An 11502-nucleotide genomic window follows, 5' to 3' on the forward strand; every position below is an offset into this window, starting at 1 on the left:
TGGCTACATGTGATCTCATATTGATGATTACACAATGCAGTGATCACAGTATTTTGATTTGTGCTGCAAGCATTGATTTTACTTGTCCTTTGGACGATAATATATTACAGACATTGGCACAAAAAGAAACCATAACTGTTTTAAAAACACCTTTAATTTGTTAATTAATATGTAATCAGCTTTTCTTCATTTATTTATTATTTATGATCTAAGCACTAAAAGTCTGTCCTGAATGGCTGTGTTGTAATTTTTCAAATCTGAAATGCAGACAAATTATCTAGAGATGAATTTTCTTGGGGATGAATTGTTCAGTAGAAAGAATTGTCTTGGGACATATTGTACAAGAACTAATTGTGCTTGAACCAGAATGCTCATCTTGGGTTCTACAGTCTGCACTTTTGTGTGTATTTTTCCATCAATCCTACAATAGTTTCAGCTTGATTAAATACAATCAGCTCAAGATATTGAAAGAACTTTGAAAATTTATGTTTTGTCTGAGTAGATTTCATAGATTTTTACACATTGGTATAATTTTAATATTTATGCTTTAATTTTAATGGTTAGTATATATTATCTTACCTAAAATTGGCTTTTACTTGTGCTGTCCATTGAGTTCAGTTGTTCATTTGCACAGACTAATTCATTTTACGTAAGAAATATAAAAAACTATTGTAGTTATATTGTTTAGTTCAATGATTGACATGGAGTTTGTGTTTTTGTTTTATGGTAATGAGTGGACATTTAGTGATATATATATATATATATATATATATATATATATATATATATATATATATATATATATATATATATATATATATATATAATTTCTTTTCTATTTAAAATTTGGAGAATAAATTAAATTTAAATTGAATCTTAATTTCAAATTATGTGAGCACAGTGGAGTGGAAGGTTCTAGTCACAACCAGCAGCGAGCCTGATAGCAGCACTGATGCCAAGGTGACGCTAACTATATATGGTGACAATGGCAACAGTGGGCCAATTCTGCTTCAGAGTTCAGATGGATCTCCCATCTTTGAGAGGGGCAAAACAGATGAATTTAATGTAAGCGTAATTCGACAAAGTGTTTACAAGTTTGACCACATAGATGTTTCAAAGTAAGATATCAGCATTTCTTTCTCTATCCAAACGATTTCAAAGCTGATAATCTCTATAACCGATTTAATGCAAGGTAATTATATTTATTAGGTATTCAGTTTGAACTTGTATTCAAAACATAAATCTGTAAATTGTCAAACATAGAAATACATTTACTGTATCAATACAGGCATTGAAATGCTGAGTTGAAATGTCTGATATGAAACTTCATTTTAAAATGGTTCATGGAGATTTGAATAAGGTTTTTTTTTTTTTGGTAAATTTTAGTTTCCACAGGAAGTTACTTTTAGTGTTTTGGTGACACTTTAGATAATGTTCTCACATATTTTGAACCCTTGACAATCAGCACATATACACAAAATAAACATACCATATATCCTCCCTTATAAGTCGAGTCAAACTGTAAACAGTGAAGATACTGATATACTGTAGCATAATGCAACACCCAGATCAGGGTCTATGTTGTTTGTTTTACTGATTATTCTTAACAAACTGCACAGACCCAGATCTGCCAGCACATGATGTGCTGGCACATTTAGATCTGTGCAGTTTGAAGTTGGATTCATCAGCAATTATATATGGTACACGAAAAAAAATGCCTGCAATGGCCTTCCCAGAAGCACATTATGTCTTAAAAAGAAAATATATTCTGGTGCAAAATTAGCTTTTCTTACTATTGCTCAGTTCCTATCTTAGTGATTTAATGCAGCTCCATTTATGTATTTCCCCTATTCTTATTCTCCCTTACTGCAGTTTTATTGGACCTTCATTATCTACATGATGATGTTATCATCTTTGGTTGTAAAGTGTAAATATAGAAGATTGAATATTTTGTGTGTGATGAACTTCACTTTTAAAAACAAAATAAAAGAAATAAGTGCTTTTAACAGTTGCTAGTTTAGAAACTAAGTACATACACTTGTTACCTATATTGTACAGTATTAAGTCCAATGAAACTTTATACACTTATCCATATTGTTCAATTTTAAGTCAGAAAAAAATATTTATATTATTCATATTGTACAGTATTAAGTCAGACAAAACTAAATATATATACTTATTATCAGTATTGTACAGTATCAAGTCCAATGAAACTAAATGTAAATACTTATCCGTATTGTACAGTATCAAGTCCAATGAAACTAAATATAAATACTTTATTATCCATATTGTACAGTATCAAGTCCAATGAACTAAATATAAATACTTTATTATCCATATTGTACAGTATCAAGTCCAGTGAACTAAATATAAATACTTTATTATCCATATTGTACAGTATCAAGTCCAATGAAACTAAATATAAATACTTATCCATATTGTACAGTATCAAGTCCAATGAAACGAAATATAAATACTTTTCCATATTGTACAGTATCAAGTCCAATGAAACTAAATATAAATACTTATCCATATTGTACAGTATCAAGTCCAATGAAACTAAATATAAATACTTTATTATCCATATTGTACAGTATCAAGTCCAATGAACTAAATATATATACTTATCCATATTGTATAGTATCAAGTCCAATGAACTAAATATATATACTTTATTATTCATATTGTACAGTATTAAGTCAGATGATAGAGACTATTGAAGACATTTGAAGCAAAGGTTTCTTATATTTATACCATCATGTCCATTACGATTTACATTACACTTTATGCCATATTTCCAATTTTTTGTCTCAAAGTTTCAGTCCAGGCCTGATGAACCATTTTTCACCTAATTTCAAACAATGTATTTTCAGTGTTGAACATTAATAATGCTGTACGTGATTACAACAGATGAATTTATTGTACATTCTGCAAATAGAAATTGAAATCTGCTTAAGATATTGAGTATCATGAACTGTAATTCATAGACTATTAATTCACTATTGTATGTAGGGCACCAATTTTCATGGTTTTGTTGCCACCAACAACTTCAGATTTAAGAACTCAACAAATGGTGATTCTATTGTGGAAACAAAAATCTTTGAATTTAAGTGCCAAATGTTTTTGTTTTTGCTAAACCACAAAATGTTTAACCAGGAAAATAAATATATTCATAGAAGTAAAACTCCAATATTTTGATTGCTACAGGTTTCCGTCGATCTAGAGGAAGTGGGGCCGATACAGAAGATACGCCTAGAGCATGATAACTCAGGGGTGTCACCAGGTTGGAGAGTGGAAAAGGTTATTTTTAGTACATCATTATTTTAAGATGGTGGAATGAATTTATTACATTGAGACATATATTATAACCTGCCCCAGATCTGCCATTACTAAAATATAACTTGCCCACATCTTAAACTTGCATTTGTGGACAGTTTCATTAAATTTTGTTTATTTGCATTTTGTTCCCATATAGTACATTTTCAGTTCCAACACTCCCTCAGTAACTGACATTTTTACTGGGGACTGTTGAATGGCTAAATTGCCTTATTCCTTATACTTCCATAACAAAAGTCTGTATAAAACAGGCGACTGTTTAATGGCTAAATTTCCTTATATGTACATGATAAAAGTCTACATAAAATGGGGGAGGGGGTTTAATTGGTAATGTTCCTTATATGCCATGATAAAAGTGGGCATAAAAATGGGGGACTATTTTTTAATGGCTAAATTGCCTTATTCATCCATGACAAAAGTCTGCAAAAATGGGGGGCTCTTTAATGGCTAAATTGCATGATACCTCTATATATAAAAGTCTATGTACAGCTTTTCATCAGTAAATGCCATTTTGGATAATTATACGTAGATGACTGTACATCCCTTTTGTCACGATGTTAGTGAATCATCATGGCTTTTATGGTCACGATTCCTGTTGATAATAGATTGTTGTTTATACATGTAACAGTGACAAATATAGAATCTTTAATTGTGAATTGAATTAAATTTTGTCAAAATTGTAACTAAATAAATTCTAATATGCCATTATGTTTTATCACATTTATTCAGAAAATCAACCAAGTCAAAATAAGGTTGTGTTTATCAATAAAATGAGTATTCTTTCTTCTGTCCAGGTTGTCCTGATCAATAAAGCAGAGAATATCAACCTGACATTCCCTGTTAACAGATGGCTATCATCTGAGAAGTTTGGGGACACTGTGGTGGAGGTCCCTAACAACACAGGAACACCGAGATGGCCTGGTTGGTATCTACTGATCTGTGTCTGTCTGTTTATCTATCTGTGCTCTGTTCTGTCTGTTTCAGACATTAGACAGTTGAAGTTTTTTTAAAATATTAGACAGTTGTATTTAAATTTCTTTTTCCAGCATTATTAAAATTTAAAGGGACTTAACTCTTGAAAATCTTAAAACTACTCCTTAGACTCTATGCTTTACAACCATAATTTCATAACATTAGTTTTTACTAAGAAAAGATATTATAATTTAAAAGTGAATTTACAGATAAAAAGCAACTGAAAGGCATGTCCTTGTCATAGAATTCAAGAATTAAGAGGGCAGTCAAAGCTTTCCTCGGTAATGGGACCTAAAAATAGGAAAGGTATTTATAGACGCTTTGAATAGGTTTTAGGTTCCTTGTTAAGAACTGTTTGAAGTCTTTTGAAATATTTGAATGTACAGAACTTAAATAAAAAATAATAAAAAAATTATTTCCTAAACAATACCTAAACCTTTAATCATAAATTGTACAATCATACTCCATCATGATGTTATTATTTGTTTTCTACTGTGCTATACAGTATCTAAAATGACTTGATCAAAGTCAATGAAAAATCAATGAAAGATGCATCTTATATTTTGAGTTAACAGTCCATGCATGATGCTTCATTATCTTTAGAGTGCAGACCTGCCAACTCTTGCGATTTTGCCATAAGTATTATGAAATTTACCCTTAAAATACAGACTCACAGCATACACGCAAAAATTATGGAAAATGATCATTGCCAAAAGATCCAGAAAATTTGTTCATCTGTGTTTGATTTGGATCCGGGTTTCATATTAGAAGTAGTGAAATTGGTCAGGGAACCAGACTAACTTTACAGCAGCACATCAGATGCATTAAACTGTAGATGTTTGTTCAAGCAAAGCATCTGCATGATTGAACTCTTGATCATATAATTTATTTTAAATGGCATCCAGCAAGTGATGCATGTTTAAGACAAAAGGGGAAATAAGCCTCTTGAAAAGTGTTAATAATTAACACAGAAATATAAAAAGGAATATTCAGATTCTTGTGAATAAAAGCTGGAAGGGACACAATTATATTTATTGGACATCACATGACAATTTTAGTATGACTCATGACAGGAAATAATTTCCAAGAATTGCATCAAGTTGAGAGATAGCAACAAGCCATAGAGCTCCATAGGGTTTGGAACTAAAAATTTTGCAACTGTAATTGTGGTAAAAAAATTATACACGTACTTTACAAACTTTTCAGGTGAACATAATGTTTATCGTCGGTGCATGTTCCGAATTCCAAACTTTTAATTATGTTTTCCAGATTTACAATAACAGTTTATGGTATTTTGTTACACATTACTGAAAACTGGTCAGACTTACGGAAAAATCAACTGCCTTACTGAGATGGATGCATCAGTGTTGGCAGGTCTGGTAGTGTGATCATTTTTGGTGAGCTTTCAGAATCAGTAATACTTCGATCAATGATGGTGACAAATGCTTTAGTGGTACCTCATTACCATTAGTTTTTTAATTTCTTTCAGTGAGGAAATATGTGGTGCAGACTGTAACTGGTGATGGTTCTGGTGCAGGGACAGATGCCGTAGTCTATATCAAGCTGGTTGGCAGTGTAGCAGATTCTGGAAAAAGAAATCTCTTACATAACTTGGAGGACACAAATAAGTTTGAAACTGGAAAGGTATATTTCTCTTCCCGAATTCTTCAGTATGTTTGGACTTGAGTATTTTGTTTTTGCATTATGTACAGAGGCATAACTTATAGCTTTTTACTGATGCATTTACTTTGTGCAAAGGAACAGGAATGTATTCCTTTCTTTCTTATTATTTAAGCAGAGACCTTTACACTTGTGTCAGGAATGGTAGAAAATATATCTTGAGGCCTTTAGGTTTTTGTTTTCTTTCAGGCAATTAATGTTTACTATGGCCCCACCAAAGTCATCAGAATCCTGTAGTAATCACATCCATCTATAGTTTGGTTTCAGGCAATACATCATATCACTTTGCAGCAGTAATTTATCTGGGCAAATTCATCCATCCATCAATCATACATGGCATTTAATGAGGCATCTGTTGACAGTACCAACTGAACTAGGACTTTGTATGGTTCATGGAATATATTTAAATGACCATTATAGCAATATTGTTTTGGCAAACTTAGAGATGCAGTACTTCCATTAGAGTTGCTGGAGGAAAAATGTTCCTTTTTTTCTTGGCTTAACTCATTTGGCCCCGGAGGTTTTTGATGTTTTCGCCTGAAATGCAAGTAGGAAAGACATTTTGGAGGCTATTTCTGAATACACTGTAATACATCAGCTTTCAACAGATTTTCCATGAGACTAATGCCTAGTTGTATTAGAAACACTGTTTTCTATTGGTTATTTTGCTTGTGCTTGAGCAGAAGGGTAAAAGTTGGAGTTCTTTTTTGTTTTTTTTGCATAATCGACCCATCATTTTCATATGGAGATCACTCTTTATTCCAATTGCCCACCTTATCCTAGTTTTTGCAAAGGTTCACCTGTGTGCAGTTCAGACAAGTCTGTCTTAGATCTGAGGCCAAAAGTACTAAAATCCGGACACAAAATCACATTCCGACCTTAAGCGAATTTTGGGTGAGAAAAAAAACGGGTCCATATCTGTCTGCTTTTTTGTAATACCAACCACTTTGGTCTATCTTAAATGACCTTGATTCTGCAGAGCTTGGAAATAGGGTACAGCCTCATCATGCCTACAGGCAGGATTGGGCTGAATGAGTTAAGAAGTTAATGCTCCAGCATGTTTCTTAATCAAGAAGCTGCTTTATATACCTTAGGGGACCAGAGATAACCTCTCCTGGCAAGGGAAGTAACTCCATTCACCTCTTACCTATTCTTCTAAGGAATTATGATCACGTTTAAAGAATAAACCAAATTTTAAAGTAAAATGTTTTTTAGATAATACTTAACAGATCACAAAATGGATACAGCCCATCAGGCTACTTTATACTGGAATTACTATATCCTTCATGGAGAGCATACATTCTACTCCATTAGTAAGTCAAGTATTCACAAGATCTGGCACCAATCCCTGTACCAAAGGGAGATGACCTTGTCTGTCTGCCACCCATGTGGGCAGACAATTTTTAAATTTCATAGCTAAAACTGTTTGCCTGGGAGGGTTGAATTTGTGATGTTGTGTTAGTACTCCCTAAGGTATTATGGTCAGGTCAGTATTATTGAAGAAACATTTTACTCCATAAAATTGGTGTCTATCAATTCATTTGACCCAATGTTTTTTTCAAATGTTAGTACAATACTGATTACAAATTTGACATATTAGGCTTATTCTGTAGCTTTGATTAATAGCATATTGGGCCTATTGTGTAGCTTTGAGTGATAGCATATTAGGCCTATTGTACAGCCTTGAATTATAGCATATTGGGCCTATTCTGTATATTTGATTGATAGGATATTAGGCCTATTTTATAGCCTTGAATGATAGCATATTGGGCCTGTTGTATACCTTGAATGATATGATATGTGGCCTGTTGTGTAGACTATGGAAATTCGATAGGTGGCAACCTGATTATTCTTGGAGATTTCAACTTTCACTTTGACTGTCCTGGAAACTCAAATACATCAAAACTCATAGATTCCATTAATGTTTTCAACCTCAAACAGTCAGTTAACCAACCCACCCATAAACATGGTCACATTTTAGACTGGATTCTTCATAGACCTGATGATAACATTCTATGGTCCTCCCTTGTATCCCATGACCTTGCATCAGATCACCTCTGCATTATATGCCATCTGGACATATCAATCCCTTACCCTCTACCTTTATCTGCTACTAAGAGAAACCTTTGTATGATAAATAGAACCAAACTAATGCACGACATCCAAGCTAACCTAACAACTTTCTTACCTCCTATCAGAGAACAACTCAATAACTGTCTGTGTTCATTGCTTGAGAAACATGCACCAGCTACCAAGTGCAGAGTATCAATTCAGAAGTGTTCTTCATGGTATAGCAGTGTTAGGGACCAGCTTTGCACTGCTAAAAGAGACCGCCGTAAAGCTGAGAGGCTCTGGCTTTACACCAGAGTCACTATTCATAAGCAGATCTATGAAGTCGCTAAGAAGAATGTCACAAATATAGTCCATGCAGTGAAATCAGCCCACAACACTACTAAGATCATGGAAAGTTCCAGCTGCAAAGAGCTCTTCGAGATTATTAACAAGCTAATGTCAAGGAACAAATCAACACCACTTCCAACTACCTTCTCTCCAGTCGACCTTCTGGACATGTTTGCAAATTTCTTCCGTGACAAAGTACAAACCATTAGAGATAAGCTTGACACCACAATTTCAATTGACTCATCGTCACCATACAGTTGGGATACAGAATTTGAGCAGCAGCCATTAGCAGCATTTGAACTTGTCTCTATGGATTTTGTACGTACAATCGTGATGAAGAGTGCACCAAAGTCATGTGAACTGGATCCAATTCCAACATCACTGCTGCTTGAGTGCTTAGATCCAGTTTTGCCTTCACTAACTGATGTTATTAATACCTCTCTCTCATCCAGGGAATTCCCATCATTTTTCAAAACTGCCATTGTAAAGTCTCTGCTGAAGAAACCAACACTAGACCATAATGATTTAAAGAACTACCGCCCAGTTTCTAATCTCCCATTCATATAAAAAATCTTAGAAAAGGTTGTTCTGTCCCAGCTTGTATCTCATCTAAATTCAAACAGTCTTTTTAGCAATGTACAATCTGCATATCGCCCTTGCCACAGTAATGAAACTACTCTTTTAAAAGTAGTTAATGACATTCTCTCTGCGTTGGATAGCGGAAAGATTACAGTCCTCACCCTCCTTGATTTGTCTGCAGCATTTGACACAATAGACCATAATATATTACTTCACCGTCTCCAGCATGTATTTGGCATTCATGATACAGCCTTACTGTGGACACACATTGTATCTGCAAATGGAATACACTCCAATCCAGTTGATCTATGTTGTGGTGTTCCATAGGGGTCGGTTCTTGGACCTGTTCTCTTCATTCTGTACACTCAGCCGCTCTCAAGTGTCATAGATCATCATCCAGTGTCTCACCAATTGTACGTTGATGACACCCAAATATACAAATCTAGCCACCCAGCTGAAGTTGATGCCACCATCCAAGGTTTAGAGAGGTGCATTTCTGATGTGAAATCATGGATGACATACAAGCTGCAGATGAATGATGATAAAACTGAGGCCATTCTGATCACAACACAAAGACTTTCTCATCACATCCTTTACCTCAAACAATAATTATCAGCAATGCCAACATTAAATTCACACAACCAGTACGAAACCTAGGTGTTACTCTGGACAGTACTCTCACGTTGCACCAACATGTCATGAACATATGTAAGGCTGCATATCTTGTGCTGAGACGCATCAGCTCAGTTCACAAGTATCTTTCAGTTGATGCCACTAAAACACTTGTATGTTCATATGTTTATTAGTACTTTCAAGACTGGACTATTGTAACTCAATTCTGTCTAGTTCATCTCAATATCTGCTCCAGAAACTTCAAAAAGTTCAAAACACAGCTGCTCGGATCATACTTAGAGTACCACGATCAGAGCACACCTCCCTGCTGCTCTGTACCCTACATTGGCTATCCATTCGATCCAGAATCAAACACAAAATTTGTTCTCTGTACTACGTTTCACTGTCGGACTCTAGTCCAACATACCTATCCGACCTCATCCATGTGTACATACCAGCAAGATACTTACCCTCCTCTTCTGACAATTGTATACTCATTATTCCAAGTATGAAAACAAAGTCATATGGACAGCATTCTTTTGCATACCAGGGCCCAGCAGCATGGAATGAAATGCCCACTGAACTTAGACACAAAAACACAGTGATCACATTCAAGAGAGCTCTCAAAAGTCACTTATTTCGACTGCAAGAACAAACTTGAAGACCTAATAATGTTTCCTACCTGAAATATTCTCAGCATGTTTTTTATTTTTTAATGTTTTTCTAATTTCATGGTGTTTGTTTTTGTAATAATATTATTATATGTTTTTTATCTTATAGGTGTTGTCTAATGTTGTAAAGCGCTTAGAGCTTATAAAGGTTAGGCGCTATACAAAGTCCTCATTATTATTATTATTATTGTATAGCTTTGAATGATAGCATATTCAGCCTATTCTGTAGCTTTGAGTGATATCATATTATATAGCCTTGAATGATAGCATATTGGGCCTATTGTGTAGCTTTGAATGATAGCATATTGGGCCTATTGTGTAGCTTTGAATGATAGCATATTGGGCCTATTCTGTAGCATTGAATGATAGCATATTGGGCCTATTCTGTAGCTTTGAATGATAGCATATTGGGCCTATTCTGTAGCTTTGAGTGATAGCATATTGGGTCTGTTGTATAGCCTTGAATGATATGATATTGGGCCTATCCTGTTGCTTTGAGTGATAGCATATTGGGCCTATTATATAGCCTTGAATGATAGCATATATTCGGCCTATTCTGTAGCTTTGAATGGTAGCATATATTCGGCCTATTCTGTAGCTTTGAATTACAGCATATTAGGCCTATTGTATAGCCTTGAATGATAGCATATTGGGCCTATTGCATAGCTTTGAGTGTTTTGATATTGGGTCTGTTGTATAGCTTTGAATGATAGCATATTGGGCCTATTGCATAGCTTTGAGTGTTTTGATATTGTATATGTTGTGTAGCTTTGAATGATAGCACATTGGGCCTAATGTGTAGCCTTGAATGATAGTATATTAGGCCTATTGTACAAGCTGAACTAGAACTCAGAGGAGGAGGATTAAAACAATAAAATTTATTTACGAGTTTTTCTGAGTCATATAAAGTGCACATGAGCTATAGTTGTTACAAATAGTAAATTAAAGACAAGGCCACATTTGTATACATTGCATTTTTTTCCAGACAGATACCTTCATTATAGAGGCAGTTGACCTTGGCAGACTACAGGAAGTAGTGATAGGCCATGATGGTTCTGGACCTGGCTCTGGCTGGCTGTTGGACAGAGTCATTATTAAGGAGTCACAAGATGCCAAGGAGAAATATGTATTCACTTGTGGAGAGTAAGTTGTGAAATGTTTTATTTTAATGAATCATTTCTAAAATACAAAGATACCTTTTAGAATGTAAAGCAGAGCTTATTGTCAGTGACATTTGGTGGGGTATTGCATT

The 11502-nt window shown here is 34.4% G+C and overlaps 1 protein-coding gene across 1 annotated transcript in view; it reads left to right on the top strand.

The window, feature by feature from the left end:
- The window catches only part of LOC149807090 (lipoxygenase homology domain-containing protein 1-like), a 276859-nt gene that overhangs the window by 259711 nt on the left and 5646 nt on the right, over positions 1-11502 (top strand). Inside the window, exons 67-71 of the mRNA XM_089961784.1 lie at positions 902-1065; positions 3208-3300; positions 4131-4257; positions 5798-5952; positions 11236-11393. Coding sequence (XP_089817910.1) covers positions 902-1065; positions 3208-3300; positions 4131-4257; positions 5798-5952; positions 11236-11393 — 697 coding nt within the window. The remainder of the gene's footprint in view (positions 1-901; positions 1066-3207; positions 3301-4130; positions 4258-5797; positions 5953-11235; positions 11394-11502) is intronic.

Source organism: Sinohyriopsis cumingii, chromosome 1, assembly GCF_028554795.1.
Source record: "Sinohyriopsis cumingii isolate HCF-2022 chromosome 1, ASM2855479v2, whole genome shotgun sequence".
Taxonomy (NCBI): Eukaryota; Metazoa; Mollusca; class Bivalvia; order Unionida; family Unionidae; genus Sinohyriopsis; species Sinohyriopsis cumingii.